Source organism: Phaseolus vulgaris, chromosome 10 (assembly GCF_000499845.2).
Source record: "Phaseolus vulgaris cultivar G19833 chromosome 10, P. vulgaris v2.0, whole genome shotgun sequence".
NCBI lineage: Eukaryota > Viridiplantae > Streptophyta > Magnoliopsida > Fabales > Fabaceae > Phaseolus > Phaseolus vulgaris.
This window is the reverse complement of record NC_023750.2, coordinates 1,951,955-1,976,258: the sequence shown is the minus strand read 5'-3', so window position 1 is coordinate 1,976,258 and position 24,304 is coordinate 1,951,955. Positions and strand designations below refer to the sequence as shown.

General features: G+C 35.2%; 2 protein-coding genes across 2 annotated transcripts; both read left to right on the top strand.

Moving 5' to 3' along the window:
- The first annotated feature begins 473 nt into the window (after nucleotides 1-473).
- Nucleotides 474-6,013, top strand: LOC137818822 (uncharacterized). The gene is made up of 7 exons (XM_068622439.1): nucleotides 474-2,117; nucleotides 2,215-2,305; nucleotides 2,394-2,551; nucleotides 4,439-4,490; nucleotides 4,638-4,717; nucleotides 4,922-5,015; nucleotides 5,154-6,013. The coding sequence occupies exons 1-7, from the start codon at nucleotides 558-560 to the stop codon at nucleotides 5,927-5,929; spliced, it is 2,811 nt and encodes a 936-aa protein (XP_068478540.1). The 5' UTR covers nucleotides 474-557; the 3' UTR covers nucleotides 5,930-6,013.
- A 15,260-nt stretch (nucleotides 6,014-21,273) lies between these two features.
- LOC137818738 (uncharacterized protein At3g17950-like) lies at nucleotides 21,274-23,271 on the top strand. Its single transcript, XM_068622319.1, has 3 exons — nucleotides 21,274-21,362; nucleotides 21,704-21,853; nucleotides 22,783-23,271. Exons 1-3 carry the CDS (start codon nucleotides 21,351-21,353, stop codon nucleotides 23,200-23,202), a joined length of 582 nt encoding a protein of 193 aa, XP_068478420.1. The 5' UTR covers nucleotides 21,274-21,350; the 3' UTR covers nucleotides 23,203-23,271.
- The last annotated feature ends 1,033 nt before the right edge of the window (nucleotides 23,272-24,304 follow it).

Below are 24,304 nucleotides of genomic sequence, written 5' to 3'. Positions count from 1 at the left end.
CTATGAAAAAAAGAATATGGTATAATTTATATTAATAAATATAAGAGATCCCAATTTTTTTAATGGTGTTGGACACATTTTTTATTATTTTTTCTTTATTGTTGTAATGTTTTGACGATGTCTGATTTGTCTATAAAAGTTATTATTTTATTTAAAAATTACGTAGACACTAGGTGTTGTGTTTCATCCGTACAAATAATAATAACAGAATTACTTATGAACATCATAATAAAAAATTATTGAAATCTTGTTCAAAATATAAAAGATAAGATTGTTTAATTGTGTTTTACTATCCAAAGTGACAAAACAAATTTTTATTTTGTTTTATGAAAGCGAAGACATGAGAAAAGAGAGAGAATGAGGCATGAAATCCGTTGACCGTTTCTTTGCCTCCAAAATTCCATAACGGTATTCAACCTTATTTCTTCCCTTCTTTTTCTCTCTTTCACTTCCTCTGCCCCCAAACACCCAAACGCAACCACAAGCAAAATACAAGGTTCAATCCAAGAGCAACCACATTCATCCCCCAACCCCTGTTTTCGCGCCAATGCACCGCCATGGAACGCCGGAAAACGCTCACGATGAACTGGGACGGCCTCGGCGATGTTGACGACGACGATGCCTTCTTCGAGTCTTACAACCGCCTCTCCACCGCCGTGCCCCAAGACCTCGCTTCCTCCTCCGACGATGACGACGGCGAATTCGACGACCCCCGCCTCTCCTTTGCCTCCGCCGTCTCCTCCTCTCTCTCGCGACAAAGAAGCATTTCCTCCACGATGGATGCTGCTCCGGATTACGGCGTATGGATGGCGGCCCCCGTCTCAATCAACGAGCGGCGCAAGCGTCTGCTCCACGGAATGGGCCTAGACGACGACAAAGAGTTCTCGAAAGCAACGCCGGTGGAACTCGGTCACTCAGTTTCAAAGCACACAAACCCCGTTCCCTCCGAAAAACCAACACTCACGTCTACTTCCGCTACTCCCGTTACCGATAAACTTTCAACGTCGCCGGCTACCGTTTCAACGCCGCCGGCTACCGTTTCAACAGACAAGGTGTCGTCGGAGAATTCCTCTCTTCAGTTAGTTATCGTTCGTTCGCGTTCCGAGGGAGACATAGAGTTGTTCTCGATCGAGAGGTCAAGAAGAGAAGACTTCATCGGAAAGGGTTCAAAGCAGCGGTTGACGAGAACCGTGTCAGAGACGGCTTTCCAGCGCCCGCGTTGGGGAACGAGAGACAGAGCGGTTGTGAGGGATTCCGACGAATCAGCGGAGTCGAAGCCGAAAAGCACGAAACTCGAGGATTCGGGAGTGCGAGCGTTTTTCCTGATAAAGAACTTGGACACGGGGACGGAGTTTATAGTGAACGAGTGCACCGAAAGCGGTGCGTGGAACAGGTTGAGTGATTTGCAGACGGGGAAGCAGTTATCGATGGAGGAGTTTGAAAAGACGGTGGGAAAATCGCGCGTGGTTAACGAGCTTATGCGACGCGGGGCGAGGAACGAGAGTTTGTCGCGGAAGCTGACGTCGAGTTCGTACATTTCGAGGAGTTTGAGGATGAGCAAGAGAAGAGGCGCCGCATTTTTGAAGAACATAAAGGGCGTGGCGAGTGGGTTCATTGGGGAGAGAGAAAGAGAGGCCGTGGCGGCGCAAGCAGCAGCCGCCAATGCGGCGGCGGAGAAGAGTCAATGGGTGCGAGTGCGGCAGAGCGGGAAATCGCACAAGGAGGTGTCGGCGTTACATCTGTGTCAGGAGATCCAGGGTCACGAGGGCTCCGTTTGGACGATCAGGTTCAGTTTGGATGGGAGGTTTCTGGCGAGTGCAGGTGAGGACAAGGTGATCAACGTGTGGGAAGTGCAGGAGTGTGAGGTTATGTCCTTGAGACCCGACGAGGGAAGTCTCACTCCGATTCACCCCTCCTTGCTTCCCTCCAACGACCTTTCGCCTTTGTCTCCTGCTGCTGAAAAGAAGAAGAAGACCAAGTTCGGAAGCAAAAGAGGCCCCGCCATTCCTGAATATGTTCATGTTCCTGAAACTGTCTTCTCACTTTCCGACAAACTCTTCTGCACTTTCGAAGGACACTCCGATGATGTTTTGGATTTGTCATGGTCTAAATCCCAGGTACGCCTTTCCCATACAATAATGTTTTAATAGTGCTATGACAATTGCATGGAAGAAGATTAAAGTTTTGATGATGGGTTATGATTTTGAACTGCAGCTACTTCTGTCATCTTCAATGGATAAAACGGTGAGATTATGGGACTTGGAGAGTAAGACATGCTTGAACACGTTTACCCATAACGACTATGGTGAGAGTGAGCATATATATGAGTTTTGTTTGAGTTAATGAGTTAGATTTTGTTGGGTTGTTGTTTGATGAGGGATTGGATATTGCAGTAACCTCCATACAGTTCAATCCTATCGAAGATGGTATTTTCATAAGTGGTTCGCTGGACGCAAAGGTGAGAATCTGGAGCATCCCTGAACGGCAGGTTGTGGATTGGATTGATATCCATGAAATGGTTACTGCAGTCTCCTTCACACCTGATGGTCAGGTATATCGTCTTCTTCTTACCATTTCTTACTGCCATATATCCTAATGCTTTGGGTGATTGATCTTTAACTAGTTACATAAGCAAACTTTTAAATATAAAAGATTAGTTATGGATATGGAAAAGAGGAGAAAGGAATCCATAAAGCTCATTGCTTAAACAATGTGTAAAGGGCCACTTTCTTCTATAATTATTCTCCATTTATCATCATTGGTGTTCTCAATATGGACTACAGAAGTGCTCAAACTGCATAAATAGGTTGTTGGAGAAATGTAAGTATTAACAACAAATTACTAAAATAATAATAAAAGGTTAGGTGTTCTCAATGTGTAAAATAAATATTATTTATTTATGATTTTTTTAATCAACGATAAAGAATAATATAGATGGGAGTATTAGGGATACTTGAATCCATGTAAAATATGCCAGTTCTCAATCAAAATCCGTACATATACAACATACTATAATACAAAATTAAAATAAAATAAGGTAACAACATAACCTATATGTCAAGAATATAAGGCATGACATCTCCACAAAGGTATGTTAGCAATTTTAAAAATAATTGTGACGAAAGAGACACCCATTTATAAAAACAACATTCAACTTTATATATTTCCTTACTTATATTCTTTAAAAAAACTAAAATTAAATTCATCTGATCCAAGACATTTGTTACTATCGCAGTCCCACACTGCTTGTTTCATTTCTTCCATGGAGATTGTCTTTACCAATGCCTCATTATCCTCACTACTTATGACCGGAAAGGAAACATTATCTAATAACACTTGGACATCTCTTGAATTCGTGAATCTTTCCTTGTAAAATCTTGGAACTTCCTTCCTCCTTTACCTTTGATTGTTCATCACACCACTCATTCCTTATAAGCACCACATTACAATCTTATGAAAAAATTGTGTATTCAAATCCCCTTCTTTCTTCCAGCCATTTGATTCTTGATTTCTGCCTATTAAGCATTTCAATTTTTAGGAAAAGATTTTTCACATCAGCAATTAGAGATTTCCTTCTTTTTCTTTAATCCTCCTTTAGACCACCTTGTTCATCTTTTATATCTAATCTACTGATCGATTGTTCAATATCAATTAATTTTGTATTGATCGATTGTTCAATATGATTTTCCCAACCATTTTTAACACAATCTTTAGAGCATATCGTTTACAATGTTCTTGATTTAGCCTCCCATTTATTTTATACCAAGTGTATCTCCTACCTATCATAGGTATATTAAATAATTTCATATTTTCAATGAACTCATTAAACTCCTTCATTTCCTTTTTATATGAACCAAGGTTGCATCCTATTATCTCGTCTTGTTTTCTCAGTCTTGTTTTCTCACAGCATTAAAGTTGCTCACCAAGCATACACCACGATGTAATATTACTTTATTTTTTAATTTTTAACTGATCTTTCCACATAATTTTTTTTAACTTTGACTACATACAGAATACACATTTACCACAACGACTAATTGATTTTTATCAAACATTATTTCTTAAACATAAACGAAACCATTTCCTAAAATGGTGTTCTAATTTAAAAGCACTATCATCCAAAATTGTAAGAATTCCCACTACACTGTTTTCGGTATTTTTATGTATATGTAAAAAATAAAGAATAGTTATTTTAAATTTTAAGGACAAAAATAAAATAAACTTATTTTACAGCAACTAAATCTAATCTCCACTTATAAGTAATTAAAGCAATCATTACAAATATTGCAAGAAACAAAACATAAATTACAGAAAACAAGATGAAAACTAAACTCTTTTTTTGGTGCATATTTAAACCTAGATAACATGATAAACTAAATGCAAATACTAATTATGCATTGATTTGATCCTTGTTCATATTTCCCTCATATTATTGCAGGGTGCTCTTGTTGGTACCCACAAGGGTGGTTGTCGTACATATAGCACAAAAGGTATCAACTACATGACTGGTCTATTCTTGATATTTTTATTTCTATTGAAACTGTCTTGGAATCTAAATAGAAATTTACCAAATTATCTAAATCATTTAAACTGAACATATTGAGTTGTTAATTCCCATTTCCTTATGGTAAAACCAGATTGCAAACTATCTCAAACAGGAACAATTGAGATTCGACACAAGAAGAAAAACCAACTAAGAAAGGTCACTGGTTTTCAGGTAATTCTTATTTTCATGTGCCACAAGCCAGATTGAGTTTGCTATCTATGTTCGGATTCAGCCATGGTGCAGTGCTAACATTTCACGGATGTGCTAATAAATGTTATATATTCACATTTTTGAACTATAATATTCTGCATCATTACCAGAGTCCAAAAGAAAGAAAATTTCGAAAGACATTTACTGGCTTTTTTGTCTTCACAGTTTGCTCCGGGAAAACCATTACAAATTCTTGTAACTTCAGCAGATTCCAGGATAAGAATATTGGACGGTTCAGAAGTAGTTCAAAAGTACAGAGGTGCTGCAAAACATTATCTGAAGTTACCTTTTCAAGTTTTAAAATATGATCAATTCTTGCATGAGAACTATTTCCTTCCACAGCCCTAGCAAAATGAACCGGTTGATCTAAAATATTGGTGTTGTTGAACATGAACAGGTTTTCGAAATGCAAACAGTCAAATTGCAGCTTCGTTTAGTCCAGATGGAAGATATATTATTAGTGCAAGTGAAGATTCTGAAATATATATATGGAAGCATGAAGAGCATAGAAGTGCAGGCAGTGGAAAAGGTAAAAATGTGCTAGTTACTCGTTCTCACGAGCACTTCCATTGCAAAGATGTTTCAGTAGCAATACCATGGAATAGTACCATCAAAGGTGATCCCCCGCTAGTGCAAATGCATTCCAAAAAGCATTCAAAACGTTTTCAGGCTGGTTTTAATGGTGTAGAAGAAACAGCATCTCCATCTGCTAAGAAAAATCTTCCACCCCTTCCTAAGAAAAGTAATAGCCTTACCTCAGAAGGAGCTTCAAATTCTCCTAGGAAAGACCCAGCAGGAACTTCTCATGCAGAATCTGGACTTGGTGATTCATTTGCAAACAGCATTAAGAGAATGCTGCCTCAGTCTCCATTGAAAGTTAACTGCCTCACCACAGAGGAAGAGGAGCTTGAAACATTTTCATGCACAGATTCAGGATTTAGTGATTCTTTTAACTCAACCACATCCTCAGCAAGGTGTGATTCACCTTCTTCAACTGCATCATTTTCCTCCTCTTATTCATTATCGGACGCTAGCCATGCTTCCTCCTCAGTTCTTCCTTCAGCATGGGGTTTGGTAATTGTGACAGCTGGGTTTGGAGGTGAAATCAGATGCTATCAAAATTTTGGGTTGCCTAGAAGGATAGGTAGACAACCATGGTATGGTAACGCTTAGAACATTTTCTTATTTCTCTTTTTCAACACAACTCCTATTTTACAGCAAGCATTAGTCCCAACATAAAATGGGTATCCAACACCATTCAAATGTAGGTTACAAATTTATGTAAATCTTAAATATTCTCCAAACTCTTGTATTTAGTGACAATTTTGATACATGTATTACAACATACAAATTTAGTGACAAAACCGTTATAGATTCATACAAAAAAAAATAAAAAATGCACATATAATAACCCTCAAATATGATTAGATGAGAGACGAAGAATGGAAACCGATGAATAATATGCTCTCTTAAAGAGTTATTTTTGTGTGTTTAAATTTTGTTTGAATGTATTACAAAAGTAAAAAGGAAAACTAATTTAACGTGCATATTAATATTTTCTTCCTCCTAGATTTAAATTTAATATTGCATTTTTGCACCAACAAATTTGGTTTACTTCATTAGTGCAAAATAATATGTAAAAATACTTAAAAAAATGAGCAACATTCAATTTTTTTTATCAACAATGAAAAAATGAATTAATGGAAAACTTAACGGGTGTCTCAACTCTTATAAAGAGAAGTTACTAGTTTGCTTAAAGTGGCAATTAAGCAAAATTTTACATAGCATATTACACTAATTTAATAAGAAAAAATTTGTATAACCATAGCTGACTTCTATGTTGCACCTCCTATTCCATTTGTAAATCCTAAACATTCATAATATTAAACAATTTTTTACTTTAGGTCAGGCTCACATGTCAATAGGTAAAAAAATGTTGCCCAAAGTAGGTATACGTTTCATTTTATTGTTTCTTAGGTAGTAAGGTTTATTTCTCTTTGACTTACTTTAGGCAACATTTTTTAAATTGTAGATAATTAAGACCACATTTATTAAGTGTTGTCTTTAATATATCATATAATGTTAGTTATTTTAATGGTCAATTTCACCTGATTCCATTGATCTCAACACGGTCCAACCTAAACACATTCCAAAACCTGAAAAACCTCATTCCAATACTTGAAAAGCCTTGTTCCAAAACTTATATGATTCCCAAATCAACTCCTTCGAAACCAAAAGCCCAAGAATTCGAAAAATCCTAGAAGAAAAAGCTCAACCAAGTCAGAATCTCATTTGTTTGCTCAAACCCACCGATACTCGTGGTTTTAGGATACTCGTGGTTCTAGTGATACTCGTGGTTCGTCTACTATTTGTTCTTCCAATCAAATCATCATTGTGATGGAAGCAAAATGATGTGAAGAGACAAAGTTTACGCTACCATTTAGGTCAATAAATGCATAATTGTCTACTAAGCATAAAGTAAAATAGCAAAATAGATTTTATACTGGTTCATTCCAAGTCCTAGTCTACGTCAAGTTCATAACTGCGAAGTATTGAAAGTTCCTTTCAAGTACCTGGGGTTGCCTATTGGGGGGTGTCATAATAGGGAAGCGTTTTGGAATGGAGTGGTGGCTAGAATCAAATCCAAATTGGGAAGGTGGAAAGGTAGGAATTTGTCTATGGTTGGAAGGACTAGTCTCATCAAGTCAGTTTTTTCCGCTATTCCATTGTTTTACATGTCAATGTTTATGTTGCCTGCTATTGTGATAAAATAGATCGTGAGTATTCAAAGAAAATTTCTTTGGGGGTGGGGTTCTGAAGGGAGGAAGATCGCTTAGGTTTCTTGGGAAAAGGTCTGTGAGTCTCGGGAAAGTGATGGGCTTGGAGTAGTTAATATCAAGGATTTCAACTTGGCTTTGCTGGGTAAATGGGTGTGGCGGTTGGGGTCTAATGAGGTAGTTTTGTGGAAGGAGGTTGTAGAGTGCAAATATGGAGGGTGGAGAAATTTGAAGAAGGATAGGTGTATCTATAATGCTTCCCTTTGGCGGAAAGATTTGAAGTTGATCTAGAAATTGGAGAAATGGGGTAGTAATTTCAGAGACTGCTTAAAGTGGGAAGTTGGTAATGGGAAGTTTATCAAGTTCTGGGAGGACCGGTGGGTAGGCGTTGAATCTTTCAAGTTTAAGTTCCCAAGGCTTTTTTCTTTGAGCGTTGAGAAAGATGCTTCGTTGAATCGTTGTGGGTTTTGGACAAATGGTGTTTGCGAGTGGTCTTTGGAGTGAAGAAGAAGTTTTTTTTATTGGGAGAAGGTGCATGTTAGACAACTTCTCGAGGTAGTGCATGTCTCGTACCCTGTTCTGGAGAAAGTTGATAGGTGGGTTTGGAAAGTTGATAAACTTCAACAGTTCTCAGTTAATTCGGCTTATGGGATTCTAAGAGGTGTGAATTATGGGGACTGGAAAAGGATGTTTAAATTGTTTTAGAGGATTAAGGCTTTGCCTTCAGCTCAGGTTACTACTTGGAGCGTTTTGGAAAATAAGCTCGCTACCAAGGCTAATCTACTCAGACGCAAGATTGCGGTCGAAAGTGTTTGTTGCTGCTTTTATGGGGTAAGTGAGGAGGAGCTAAATCATATGTTTTTTTACTACAGATTAATTTGGCTGGTGTGGAATCTTTGTCATGCGTGGTTAGATATTTCGTCGGTTCAGTACAAATAAACGTGTATATGGTGGCGGTTATAATACGGCGGTTATTAAAAACCGCCATTATTATCTATATAATACGACAGTTTTATAACCGCCATAATTATCCTTCGAAATATGACATTTAGAACCGCCATAATTATCTTTCTAAATTATTTCTCTCCCGCATTTCGTTCCCTCCATGTAATTCCTAAATAATTCCAAAAATTTATTCTCTAAAACCTTTCAAATTCTCTCTTATCTTTGAAACCCTTTCTTCTTCTCTCTGCCACAAATCGTCTTCTCCCTGCCGCTCTTCTTCTTCTCTCTGCCACAAATCGTCTTCTCCCTGTCGCTCTTCTTCTTCTCTGCCACATCCACCATCTTCTCTATGCAACTCATTGTCCCACTCACCATTTTCTCTCTACTACTCACCATTTTCTCCTCGCCACTCTCCGCCTTCTCTCTACCACATTCACCATCTTCTCTTTGCAACTCATTGTCTCACTCACCATTTTCTCTCTGCCACATCCACCATCTTCTCTTTGCAACTCACCGCCCACTCACCATTTTAGTCCCAAGAAAGCCCAATAGTGGCCCAAACATTGAAGTATTCCTCTCTCTTCAAAAACCTATTTTCGTCAATGTTGTCCCCAAAACCCTAAAACCTCCAAACGTTGTCTTGGCAACCCTCTGTGGTTGCATTCTCTAATCACTAAACAATGAGACCCCCAAAGGCGGTGGGTGCGGTGGAGGTTTCAAGGGTGGCCGCGACGGTGGCGATTTCAAGGGTGGCTGCGACGATGGTAGTCGTGGTAGAGGTGGATTTGGTCGTGGCGGTGGAGGATGCGCGATTTTTGCGACGAAAGGCCACCTTCAAAAGTCGTAGGTTGTTTTTCTTCCATGAACTTAAGAAATGTTTCAATTTCTTTGTTTTCTGTTAGGTATTTAATGAACAGTGTCTGAAGCCTAAAAAGTATCCTGCTTTGTTAATTTTGTTGCTGGCGTTTAATGGTGTTTGGTGTATGCAGAGGTTGCAATGTTTATGCATGCATGTGAGGGAGATGTAGTGACGAAGCTTACGAACGATTGGAACGAAGCTTATTCCCTTTTCAATGCTCCTATCTATCTCAAAAACATGACTCAGATTGGGAAAAATGATGAAATATTCGGCCTCATCAATGAATCAGTGGGTTTCTTTCTTTTTCTTTTTTAACTTATTGGTTGCTTTTATTTTGGAACGGAGTAGTGATGTTATGGTGGTTTCTTAGTGAACTTGCACTACTTCTCGATTAAAATGATAAAAGGGATTGTTGCTACCTCTTATTCAGTTGGTGACAAGTTTTACATTGATCTAATTTTGTCCCGAATTCAGTGGAAATTCTTACGTCGAATTGTAGGAAAAAACTATTTCAGGAGAATTTTTCAAAAATTTTCGCGCAAACCACTGAAACCTGTAAAATTTCGCCCAACTTTCTGAAATTTTTATTTTGCGTTCGTATTGCACTGAAAAAAATTCAGAAAAGTACTTTCATATGTTGTTTGCACCAAGGTAAGGAGGCATGTCTATAAACGAATCACAAAGAGAAGAAACGAGGAAAAAAAGCAAGGACGTTTTGTTTTCGGAAAACTAGTTTTGCTCACTCTCGGTCTGGGACTTACTACGCCCTACTCCTTGGGTGTTTTGGTCTGAAATCTTTACCAGATGTTCGTCACTGTGTCTCTTGAGTTTTGGCTGAGATTTGAGTCCCAGATTCGTCTCACATGACTGACAATAAGCTTTTTATTTATCACTGCCATAAGGAAGGTTCGTTCGTGTGTGAAACTGTTTGATTTTTTTCGTGGATGAATGCTCATTCATTTGACCTGAAATTTGTCGCATTTTGTCCCGAATTCAGTGGATATTCTTCCGTGGAATTTCAGGAAAAAACTATTTCGGGAGAATTTTTCAGAAATTTTCGCGCAAACCAAGGCTATCCACTACCGAAACCTGTGAAATTTCGCCCTACTTTCTGCAATTGTTATTCTGCGTCCGTATTGCGCTGAAAAAATTCACAAGTACTTTCATATTTTGTTTGCACCTAGGTAACGAGGCACGTTCATAAACGAATCAAAAAAAGAAGATACGGGGAAGAAAAGTTAGGACGTTTTGTTTTCGGAAAACTAGTTTTGTTCACTCTCGGTTTGCGACTTACTACGCCTTACTCCTTGAGTGTTTTGGTCTGAAATCTTTACTAGACGTTCGTCACTGTGTCTATTGAGTTTTGGCTGAGATTTGAGCCCTAGATTCGTTCTACAAGATTGGTAATAAGCTTTTTATTGATCACTCCCAGGGCTGAAAGGAAGCTTCGTTCGTGTGTGAAGTTGTTTGATTTTTTCGTGGGTAAATAATCATCCGTTTGACCTGAAATTTGTTGCGTTTTTTCCCGAATTCAGTGGAGATTCTTACGTGGAATTTCAGGAAAAAAGAATTTCGGGAGAATTTTTCAGAAATTTTCGCGCAAACCAAGGTTATCCAGTAGCGAAACCTGTGAAATTTCGCCCTATTTTCTGCAATTTTTATTCTGCGTCCGTATTGCGCTGAAAAATTCACACAAGTACTTTCATATGTTGTTTTCACCCAGGTAAAGAAGCACGTCCATAAACAAATCACAAAAGGAAAATACTGGAAGAAAAGCTAGGACATTTTGTTTTCGAAAAACCACCTTTGTTCACTCTCGGTCTCGGACTTACTACGCCTTACTCCTTGGGTGTTTTGGTCTGAAATCTTTACAAGACGTTCGTCACTGTCTCTATTGAGTTTTGGCTGAGATTTGAACCCCAGATTCGTCCCACAAGATTGGTAATAAGTTTTTTATTGATCACACTGCCAGGGCTGAAAAGAAGGTTTGTTCGTGTGTGAAACTCTTTGATTTTTTTCGTGGGTTAATACTCATCTGTTGGACCTGAATATCTTCGCGTTATGTCCCAAATTCAATGGAGATTCCTACGTGGGATTTCAGGCAAAAACTATTTTGGGATATTTTTTCACAAATTTTCGCACAAACGAAGGCACCGAAAGCGGTGAAATTTCGCCCTACTTTCTGCAATTTCTATTCTGCGTCCGTATTGCGCTGAAAAAATTCACACAAATACTTTCATATGTTTTTTGCACCCAGTTAAGGAGACACTTCCATAAACGAATCACAAAAAGAAGATATAGGGAAGAAAAGTCAGGACGTTTTGTTTTCTAAAAACAACTTTGTTCACTATCGATCTGGGACTTACTACACCTTACTCCTTTGGTGTTTTTGTCGAAAATCTTTACCAGATGTTCGTCACTATGTCTATTGAGTTTTCGCTAAGATTTGAGCCCCAAATTCGTCCCACAAGATTGGCAATAAGATTTTTTTGATCACCGCTAGAGCTGAAAGGAATGTTCGTTCGTGTGTGAAACTGTTTGAATTTTTTCGTGGGTGAAAACTCATTCGTTTAACCTGAAATTTGTCCCGTTATGTCCTGAATTCAGTGGAAATTTTTACATGGAATTTCAGGAAAAAAATATTTTGGTAGAATGTTTCAGAAATTTTCGCGCAAACCAAGGATATCCCAATACCGAAACTTGTGAAATTTTTCCATACTTTCTGCAATTTTTATTCTGCGTCTGTATTGCGTTGAAAAAATTCACACAAGTATTTTCATATGTTGTTTGCACCCAGGTAAGGAGGCACGTCCATAAACGAAGCACAAAAAGAAGATACGGGGAAGAAAAGACAAAACGTTTTGTTTTCGGAAAACTAGTTTTGTTCACTCTCGGTCTGAGACATACTACGTCTTACACCTTGTGTGTTTTGGTCTTAAATCTTTACCAAACGTTCGTCACTGTGTCTATTGAGTTTTGGTTGAGATTTGAGCCTCATATTCTTCCCACAAGATTGACAATAAGCTTTTTATTGATAATTGCCATGACTGAAAGGAAGGTTCGTTCGTGTGAGAAATTGTTAACTTTTTTTCGTGTCTGAATACTCATCCGTTTTACCTGAAATTCGTCGCGTTATGTCCCAAATTCAGTGGAGATTCTTACGTTGAATTTCAGGAAAAAAATATTTCGGTAGAATTTTTCAGAAATTTTTGCGCAAACCATGGCTATCCCACTACCGAAACTTGTGAAATTTTGACCTACTTTCTGCAATTTTTATTCTGCATCCGTATTGCGCTGAAAAATTCACACAATTGCTTTCATATATTGTTTGCACCCAGGTAAGGAGGTACGTCCATACACGAATCACAAAAAGAAGATACGGGGAAGAAAACCCAGGACGTTTTGTTTTCGAAAAACCAGTTTTGTTCACTCTCGGTCTAGGACTTACTATGCCTTACTCCTTGGGTGTTTTGGTATGAAATCTTTTCCAGACGTTCGTCACTGTGTCTATTAAGTTTCGGCTAAGATTTGAGCCCCACATTCGTCCCACAAGATTGGCAATAAACTTTTTATTTATCACTGCCAGGGCTGAAAGAAAGGGTCGTTCGTGTGTGAAACTGTTTGACTCTTTTCGTGGGTAAATACTCATCCGTTTGACCTTAAATTTGTCGCGTTTTATCCAGAATTCAGTGGAGATCCTTACGTGGAATTTCAGGAAAAAACTATTTCGGGAGAATATTTCAGAAACTTTCGCGTAAACCAAGGTTATCACTACCGAAACTTGTGACATTTCGCCCTACTTTCGGCAATTTTTTTCTACGTCTGTATTATGCTGAAAAAATTCACACAAGTACTTTCATATGTTGTTTGAATCCATGTAAGGAGGCACTTCCCTAAACGAATCACAAAAAGAAGACACAGGGAAGAAAAGCAAGGAGGTTTTCATTTCGGAAAACTAGTTTTGTTCACTCTCGGACTGGGACTTACTACGCCTTACTCCTTGGGTGTTTTGCTCTTAAATCTTTACTAGACATTCGTCACTGTGTCTATTGACTTTTGGCCGAGATTTGAGCTCCAGATTCGTTCCACAAGATTGCCAATAACCTTTTTATTCAACACTGTCGTGAGTGAAACTGTTTGATTTTTTTCGTGGGTGAATACTCATCCGTTTGAGCTGAAATTTTTCGCATTTTGTCCCAAATTTAGTGGAGATTCTTACCTGGATTTTAAGGAAAAAAACTATTTCGGGAGAATTTTTCAGAAGTTTTCGCACAAACCAAGGCTATCCACTACCGAAACTTGTGAAATTTAGCCCTACTTTCTGCAATTTTTATTCTGCGTCCGTAATGCGCTGAAAAAATTCACACAAGTACTTTCACAAGTTTTTTACACCCAAGTAAGGAGGCACGTCACGAATCACAAAAACAAGATACGGGGAAGAAAAGCAAGGACGTTTTATTTTCGGAAAACCAGTTTTGTTCACTCTCGGTCTAGGACTTACTACGCCTTAATCCTTGGGTGTTTTGGCCTGAAATCTTTCCCAAACGTTTGTCACTGTGTCTATTGAGTTTTGGCTGAGATTTGAGCCCCAAATTCGTCCCACAAGATTGGCAATAAGCTTTTTATTGATCATTGCCAGGGCTGAAAGCAAGGTTCGTTCGTGTGTGACACTGTTTGATTTTTTTGGTGGGTGAATACTCATCCTTTTGACCTGAAATTTGTCGCGTTTTGTCCTGTATTCAATGGAAATTCTTACGTGGAATTTCAGGAAAAAACTATTTCGGGAGAATTTTTCAGAAATTTTCGCACAAATCAAGGCGCTCCACTATCGAAACTTGTCAAATTTTGCCCTACTTTCTGCAATTTTTATTTTGCGTCTGTATTGCGCTGATAAAATTCACACAAGTATTCATATGTTGTTTGCACCCAGGTAAGGAGGCACATCCATAAACGAATTACAAAAACAAGATACGGGGAAGAAAAGCCAGGACGTTTTGTTTGTGGAAAACCAGTTTTGTTCACTCTCGGTCTGGGACTTACTACGCCTTACTCCTAGGGTGTTTTGGTCTGAAATCTTTATTAGACGTTTGTCATTGTCTATTGAGTTTTGGCTGAGATTTGAGCCCCAAATTCGTCCCACAAGTTTGGCAATAAGCTTTTTGTTGATCACTGCCAGAGCTGAAAGGAAGGTTCGTTCGTGTGTGAAACTGTTTGATTTTTTTCCTGGGTGAATACTCATCCGTTTGACCTAAAGTTCGTCGCGTTTTGTCCCGAATTCAGTGGAGATTCTTACGTGGAATTTCAGGGAAAAACTATTTTGGTAGAATTTTTCAGAAATATTTGTGCAAACCAAGGCTATCCACAACCGAAACTTGTGAAATTTTGCCCTACTTTCTGCAATTTTTATTCTGCGTCCGTATTGCACTGAAAAAATTCAAACTAGTTCTTTCATATGTTGTTTGCACCCAAGAAAGGAGGCACATCCATAAACGAATCACAAAAAGAAGATACGAGGAAGAAAAGCCAGGAGGTTATGATTTCGGAAAACTAGTTTTTTCACTGTTGGTCTAGGACTTACTACGCCTTACTCCTTGGGTGTTTTGCTCTAAAATCTTAAGCAGACGTTCGTCACTGTGTCTATTGAGTTTTGACTAATATTTGAGCCCCAGATTTGTCCCACAACATTGGAAATAAGCTTTTAATTGATCACTGCTAGAGCTGTAAGGAAGGTTTGTTCGTGTGTGAAACTGTTTGATTTTTTTCCTGAGTGAATACTCATCCGTTTGACCTTAAATTCGTCGCGTTTTGTCCTAAATTCAGTGGAGATTCTTACGTGGAATTTCAGGGAAAAACTATTTTGAGAGAATTTTTCAGAAATTTTTGTGCAAACCAAGGCTATCCACAACCGAAACTTGCGAAATTTTGCCCTACTTTTTGCACTTTTATTCTTGGTTCGTATTGCGCTGAAAAAATTCACACAAGTACTTCCATATGTTTTTTCCATCCAGGTAAGGAGGCACGTCCATAAACGAATCACAAAAAGAAGATATGTGGAAGAAAAGTCAAGACGTTTTGTTTTCGGAAAACCAATTTTGTTCACTCTCGGTCTGAGACTTACTACGCTTTACTCCTTGGGTGTTTTGGTCTGAAATCTTTACCAAACGTTCATCACTGTGTGTATTGAGTTTTGGCTGAGATTTGAGCCCCAGATTCATTGCACAAGATTGCCAATAAGCTTTTTATTGATCAATGCCAGAACTGAAGGGAAGGTTCGTTCGTGTGTGAAACTGTTTGATTTTTTTCGTGGGTGAATACTAATCCGTTTGAGCTGAAATTTTTCGCTTTTTGTCCCAAATTTAGTGGAGATTCTTACTTGGAATGTAAGGAAAAAACTATTTCGGGAGAGATTTTCAGAAGTTTTCGCGTAAACCAAGACTCTCCACTATCGAAACTTGTGAAATTTCGCCCTACTTTCTGCAATTTTTATTTTGCGTCCGTATTAAGTTGAAAAAATTCATACAAGTACTTTCACATGTTGTTTGCATCAAGGTAAGGAGGCACGTCCATAAACGAATCACAAAAAGAAGTATCGGGGAAGAAAAGCCAGGACATTTTTTTTTCGGAAAACCAGTTTTGTTCACTCTCGGTCTGGCCTTACTACGCCTTATTCCTTGGGTGTTTTGGTCTGAAATCTTTACCAGATGTTCGTCACTGTGTCTTTTCAGGTTTGGCTGAGATTTGAGCCCCGGATTCGTCCCACAAGATTGGCAATAAGCTTTTTATTGATCACTGCCAGGGCGAAAGGAAGGTTCGTTCGTGTGTGAAACTGTTTGATTTTTTTCATAGTTGAATACTCATCCGTTTGACCTGAAATTCGTCGCGTTTTGTCCCGAATTCAGTAGACATTCATACATGGAATTTCAAGAAAAAATTATTTCGCGAGAATTTTTCAGAAATTTTTGCGCAAACCAAGGCTATCCCACTACCGTCACTTGTGAAATTTCGCCCTACTTTCTGCAATTTTTATTTTGCGTTCTATTGCGCTAAAAATATTCACAAAAATACTTTCATATGTTGTTTGTACCCAGGTAAGGAGACACGTCCATAAACGAATCACAAAAAGAAGATACGGGGAAGAAAAGCCAGGACGTTTTGTTTTCGGAAAACCAGTTTTGTTCACTCGCGATCTGGGACTTACTACACCTTACTCCTTGGGTGTTTTGGTCTGAAATCTTTACCAGACGTTCGTCACTATGTTTATTGAGTTTTGGCTGAGATTTGAGCCCCATATTCGTCGCACAAGATTGACAATAAGCTTTTTATTGATCACTGCCAGAGCTGGAAGGAAGGTTCGTTCGTGTGTGATACCGTTTGATTTTTTCCTTGGTGAATACTCATCCGTTTGACCTGAAATTTGTCGTGTTTAGTCCTGAATTCAGTGGAGATTCTTACGTGGAATTTCAGGGAAAAACTATTTTGGGATAATTTTTCAGAACTTTTCGTGCAAACCAAGTCTATCCATAACCGAAACTTGTGAAATTTTGCCCTATTTTCTGCAATTTTTATTCAGCGTCCGTATTGTGCTGAAAAAATTCAGAAAAGTACTTTCATATGTTGTTTGCACCCATGTAAGGAGGCACGTTCATAAATGACTCACAAAAAGAAGTACTTTCACAAGTTTTTTACACCCAAGTAAGGAGGCACGTCACGAATCACAAAAACAAGATACGGGGAAGAAAAGCAAGGACGTTTTATTTTCGGAAAACCAGTTTTGTTCACTCTCGGTCTAGGACTTACTACGCCTTACTCCTTGGGTGTTTTGCTCTTAAATCTTTACTAGACATTCGTCACTGTGTCTATTGACTTTTGGCCGAGATTTGAGAGCCCCAGATTCGTTCCACAAGATTGACAATAAGATTTCTTCCGCAACCCAAGTATGGCCTCTTTGCATCTCTTTTCCAAAAGATTAACCTTTATAAGTATCATACAATTAGTTTTCCCATTGAATAAGGGTGAGACTCGAACCCAAGCCCCAAATAATGTTACAAGCAAACTGCAGCAGCCAGGATTCGAACACAAGTCTTTCCAGTGACCCGGGGAAGCATTGACCACTAGACCAGACAAGTTCTTTGGTCATATTATCATTTTTATTATACTTATACATATTAATATAATTTATACATATTAATATAATTATTATTAATAATAATAATAAAATAAATTATATAAATATTATTCATATTATTAATATTTATTAATGTTATAATTAATATTATTATTAACATTATATTCATATTATTAATATTTATTAATATTATTATTAATATTATTAATATTTATTAATATTATTATTAATATTATTATTATTAGTATTAATATTCATATTATTATTAATATTTATTAATATTTATTAATATTATTATTAATATTATTAGTATTAATATTCATATTATTAATATTATATTCATATTATCAATATTATATTCATATTATTAATATTAATTTTGATATAAATATACATTTAGATATTTATTGTGTGTGTATAGTAGTTTTATTTGACTTGAGTAATATTACTTTTATCCGGATATAGATAGATAGAGAGAAAAAGGAAGAAATTATATAATATTAATATAACTTTAATACTATAAATACATATATATATATATATATTGATTAATATATTTCTTTATTTAATAATTAATTTTTTAAAACTCATGGTTAAATTTAAATTTACTTTCATATTATATATATATATATATTAATATAAAATTATTTGATATCTTATTTTCAAATATAGGTTATTATAGGTAGTTGTGAAGTTTTTGTTAGATAACTATATAGGTGCTTGTATCTTACACTTCTTTTCTGATTTGAGATTCTTGTATAAGGATTGAAATATCCTTAAAATGTTTTGTTTAATTTTTTTTATTCTTTGTCGATAAAAAAAATCTTATTTTCAAATATTTACTTACATAGATTAAAATTGATATAATGTATAATTTTTAAAATATTTTAAATTATAAATTATTTAATCACTTTGTCATTATGATTTATATATTAGTAGAAAGGGTTATTTAGTAACAACTTTTTACATAGATTTATGGAATAATTAATATAGTTTAAACTATAATGATATGCTAACTAGTAATATGTATTAGAGATTTAATTAATAGTTAATGTAAAAGTCATCATTTTATGTTAAAAGATAATATTGTTTGTTGACAATATTCTTTACTATATATAACACACAAGTAAAACCAACTACCTATAATGAACTTAATTAAGTCAATATGATCGTAAAATAATAATTAATATGATAGTTGATTTTAATGTAATAGGTAATATGATGACTATGAGTATGACATGTATTAAATTTGATTCATACTAATAGATAATATAATAAATTATGTTTAGATTCAAGTAGATTATAGATAAATTAAATGTGATTCATATGTTAATATTGTTAGTATCATTAATATTGTTAGTATTATTAATATTGTTAGTATTATTAGTATTTTTAGTATTATTAATATTGTTAGTATTCTTAGTATTTTTAGTATTATTAATATTGTTAGTATTGTTAGTATTATTAATATTATTAATATTATTAATATTATTAATATTATTAATATTATTAATATTATTAATATTATTAATAATAATAAGTATAATAAAAATCATAATAAAAATAAAGAATTTGCTTAGTTTAGTGGTTAAATTTTACTTGGTTGCTGAAAGATTGCTGAATTGTAAAAATCTGTATGTAATTCGCGTTTTTCTTGTAGTGATTTTGGAGTAAGAACTGTTTCGCAGGTTGTTTTTGGTGTATGCTATCCATGCTTTAAACAATGTTTTTTCATGATTACTTAAATTAGGAATACGTTGAATGTTTAACTATTAATTAAGAAACAATTTTAAGATTACAAGTCTGCACATTACAAAGACAATGTGTGTGTGTGCGTGGTGTGTGTGTGCGTGGTGTGTGGGTGTGGGTGTGTGTGGGTGTGGGTGTGGGTGTGGGTGTGGGTGTGTGTGCGTGTGTGTGCGTGTGTCCTGTGAATGAGACGATCCTGACTCTACTGATATAATGGAATCACATAGATGAAGTTATTCAATTGGTGAGAGTTGAAGGAGGTCCATTTGGCTAACTCTGAGGTTTGAAAAAACTGATCAGAGCAGATCAAATGGATTTACCCTGTCATATGAAGATGATGAAATATTGAGATAATTATGTGCATGGTTGTGTGGGTTTCACAGCAGTAGTATGACAGGTGCAGGTCTCTGGATGCTAATTTCAATACACGAGTCTTCCGGAAGTAGAGTTAAGTGTCTATGTGTTATGAGTCAGTAGAAGTCTGACATGAGAAAGATGAATATTGAAATTGTTGATAGACACTTGATGGTTATTTGAAATGCATGAGAAATGATGGATTTATGTGGATGTTTAAAGTTATATTTGTGTTATAAGTTTTAAAAATACCTAGCTTACCCTTTGTTTTGTTTTGTGGTTGTTTTTCTTTAATATGTGATGATAGTGTATTTTACACTTTTGAAATTTTGATTTAAATTTTATGTAAATGTTTGAAGTCATATGAAGAGGGAGATAATTTGAAACATTATAATAATGAAATTTTAGATATATTTGTATTATGTTTATATATTTATTTTAATATTTCATACCGATTATGATTATTAGATATGGAAAAATATAGGATGTTACAATATTCTTATTTAATCTTACAAATTAAAAGTAAGATTTTACAAAATTGAAAAATAAAAAATTTAATTGAAGCTATAAATTTATTTTTATTCATCAAATATTTAACATTCAATAAACTATGTTCCTTGGAGAGTCTTTTAGCTATTTTGCCCCACTCAATCCTTGCAAACAGTGAGTTTTATTCTGGCCCACACAACTGTACTCTGTCTTCTTTAATAACTGGCACAAAAAATATTCGCCCTAGCACACTGCTACTACCATATGTTGTATCTGCAAAACCAGAGCTCCCATTGTTGCAGAAAAAGGATGGTAAGAAGTCACTCTCACGTCACCCTCTACCTTGTCTCATTTTTGACTTTCAGAGACGACAATTAATGCAGATAACATGCAACGGGAAAAGCTCTTACGTCCATATCCATTCTATCACGCTCACAGATTTATGGCCATAAGGGTATGCCACTGTCTGATTAATGTTGTTTCCTTTGTTTTGTTCTCTGTGCAGTCTTTGAATTCTACTCTCTTTTCTGTTGCGTTGGTCAGAGGGTATATTCAGTATATCACAGTTATTCTTTTCTTCTCTGAAATAGGGAACAACACCATTCTCCATCGGAGCTGTCAAAAGAGATTTCATACTAAGTAGTCAAAATGAATCAGAATACTTTTCTACTGATTCTTTATTTGATTAGGACAAGTCCCACTCTTAATTTTATGGATCCCTGTTTATATATTTTAATTCTTTTAAAAAAATATATTTTAATTTGTTAGAGATTAAATTAACTTCAATTCAATTCATAATACATCATCAGTAAATACAAATTTCAACTTTTATAAAGTTAAATTAAATTTCATTTCTTAAACATTGTATGAGAACAATGAGAGTTTATAAAACTTATGTATTACTTGTTATTATTTATTAATATTATCTCATGCACGATTGTGCACTATTTCATAGTTAATAATAAAATTTTGTTACAATAAATTATGAATATGAGAGAAGAAAAACAACTTTTTTTAAAAAAAATTAAAATTATAAAGTGATCTTGTGTATGAATATTTAACCTTCATAAAAAATTAAAATAATGTTATATTCTTTTGGTTAATTATATATATATGATTAATAATTTATATATTAAAATAATAGTTATATTTTGTAAAAAATTATAACTTTTTAACTTCTTATGTAGACGGAAACTCGTATTAAGTAGACCTACTGAATCTTAGGTTGGTGAGTATAATCCATTTTAACAGGTATCATTCATTCCACTCCAACATTGGATCCACCCAAACACAGTAATGGTTTTGCAGGTATCCATCTCTCTCCCGTTACACTCACTCTCACTCACAAACAGTTTCTATTTCATACATCACAATGCTTTCAGGAAACTATGGATTTTACATAGTTAGAGAAAGTTTTTGTTAACCAGAAACAACATCAAACTTCTATCCATATCATGCATGTCAATCAATTCACTGATAGTTTTTTTTGTTTAAACGGTCCTCTAATGTCATTCAGACTGAATATATTACAAGATTCATGAATGCTGTTCAAGAACATTGGAACATATACTGATTAAAAAAAAGTTTTTCATATTCTATCTTATATGTTTCTTTTTTTTTAATCATTGACTGGTTTTGGAGCAATGCAGGAAGAAGGGTGGCCTTTGGGTTTGAGACTATTGAATGCAAGAATTGGGTTAGCTGGAAATGGTGATTTCTCTGGATCAGTCTCCTTCAGCACCATTCTCACTGCTTCTCCCACTCCTTCAACTCATTTTTCATCAGATCTTGACACACAGGTAAATAACTTTCTTTCAACAATTGTATAATGGTGAACAATGGTGAACGTTTCGTGAAGCCAAACCTTTACACATTCTGTGCTGTTTTAATATTCATTGACGAGTTTTGAGAGTTTTTTCAAGCAGCCATTACAATGTGCACTGATTTATCACTTTAATGAACCATGTTGTAATATACGACACACACGGTTGTTAAGTCCATCCAAATATGTGACCATGATTTTGGTGATTAGACCTACCATGGTTATTCTCTAATGATGTAAAAACCCACCCTTGAAAACATGAGCAACTTCATGTAGAAAAATCACCCATAAAGCAAATCCATCTTCATGTTGTTCTCTTTTTTATTCTCAATCTCTTCGGTGTTATCGATGTTGTTTGGTTCCATGGTCCAGAACATGACCTTGTCTGGGCATCATGCTTTGAGACAAAATGGTTTTGGTTTTACTTCTGCCATTTTTTCTTTTCTTTTGGCTTATAGATTGTCAAAAAGTACAACTCAATTAAAACTTCATTTAATTATAAAATAAGTCAATAAAAAAAATATTTTGATTGTGTGTATTTAATATTCCCAACAGTATTAACTTTTACTTCAAGGGAAGAATTATTCCCAACAGCATTTAATATCATGGTGAAAAAAATAAAGCTTGATTCAATTATCTGTTTTCAGGGTATTGAAAAAATGAATTTAATGCTTAACTAAACACAAATAAAAGAGAGTCAAAAGAAGTCCTTCTCTAAACACAAATCAAATGCTTAACTTTTCATGCAGAAGGCCATTTTCCATAGATTCTTAGAATAATTCAAGAGTGACTATATAATAATTGGAAAGAAGTACTTTCAACAGAAATTTTAGATTGGATTATGCATGTTCACATATAGCATATTTTTCACAAGTCATTTTGCTAACTTCATATTGGTGGGTTAAGTCCATTGGATCATTCTTCCGTGAGAAGAGCATGACGCTTGGGAGCCTCATTGGAAGTTCTAGGTTCCTAGAAGTCTCAAGGAGATCAAGCAGGGGAAGAATGGTGCAACCCTCAAAGGAGAACGAAAAGAATCACAAGCTGAGGTCTTGGTTGTTCTCACTTTGTTCAAGGCTAACTACTGATACAGTGAGTGTTAATGCTGCTGCTCCCTCACTTGGTAACTATCTTGTATCAGAAAGAAAAGCTACAAATCATAGGAGGAATAATCATTGTTCAACCATTTATGGACCTAATCACTTCTCCCCGCTTCAAGAGTCAAACTCGCTATTTGTTGGTGTTGATGGAAGAGAGCCAAATAAAGCATTGGAGCAAAGTCATGGCTACGGAACACCAATAATTCTCTGTTGTCTCTGCAGATAAATGGATAAAACATTGCATTTGCTGCTCATTTTCTTCATATTTCGTTCAAAAGGATCTTGGATTTCTTTATTTGTTGCTTCATAATCTCAATTTTTATCTTATATTTTCAACCCCGATTTGGAGCTTACATAATTTACAATAATTACGAAGAAAGTACTTCAGAAGATAATAATTGATAAGTGAAAATAAGAACTTAAGATAAGGATAAAAAAAGGTTTTAAATATGTTTTAACATCTTTCAAAATTTAGGTATTTTCAAATTTATTTCTATTAAAATTTTCTATTTTATTGAATGTTTAATTTTTTAAACTACTTTGTTGTTTAATTTTATATGATCATTACTTTATTTCTTTTTCTCATTTCAATTTGTCGGTCCATTCTTTTTTTTCTTCTTCAAACTCTTCTAATTTTTTTGTCAATTACTTATAAAGAGGGAAGAGGAAAGGAGGGAATAATTGAGTTGAACAAAGAATTTCAAAATATTGGAAAGCAGCAAATTTATTAACGGATTCTAGGTACAATTTATATTCAAAATCTATAGGTAATTTACATACGAACAAAATTCATAAATAATTACTTAAGTATAAAATTCATAATTCGTAGGTAATTACATAAGATTTATTTTTTATAAAACTTTATGTTAGGCATAACTATGAAACCTAACATTTCAGCTAGGCTGACATCCCAGACTCCAACAATCATCTACTATTACATAAAAATTTATCATTAAAGAAAGGAAAAAAAAGTACTAACAAGTATGGAGACTAGCCCAAAACTCATACATAAGGAGGAACAATAAACTTAGATAGAAAAAACCTAAAAAATCCATATGTAATTACATACAAATAAAATTCATATGTAATTTCTTATGGATAAAATCTAGATGTAACTACATATCGATAAAATTTGTAGGAAATTATATATGGAAAATTCGAATAAAACCCTATGTCTGAGCTAGAAAATTGCTAGAGTGTAATAAAATTAACCTTTCTTAGTGCAAAACATATATACAATCTTGAACATAATCAAACTAGTTGTATACTTATAAATTTCAAAGTCCATCAAATTTATGATAAATAGGAGTGTCACTCAAAGTAATAAT

Coding starts and splice junctions, on each gene's coding strand:
- LOC137818822 (XM_068622439.1), top strand. CDS start 558: ATGGAACGCCGGAAAACGCTCACGATGAACTGGGACGGCCTCGGCGAT. Junction 2,306..2,393: donor GTTTACCCATAACGACTATG/GTGAGAGTGAGC, acceptor TGGATATTGCAG/TAACCTCCATACAGTTCAAT. Junction 4,718..4,921: donor GAAAGGTCACTGGTTTTCAG/GTAATTCTTATT, acceptor TTGTCTTCACAG/TTTGCTCCGGGAAAACCATT.
- LOC137818738 (XM_068622319.1), top strand. Junction 21,854..22,782: donor CATCAGATCTTGACACACAG/GTAAATAACTTT, acceptor TGGTGGGTTAAG/TCCATTGGATCATTCTTCCG.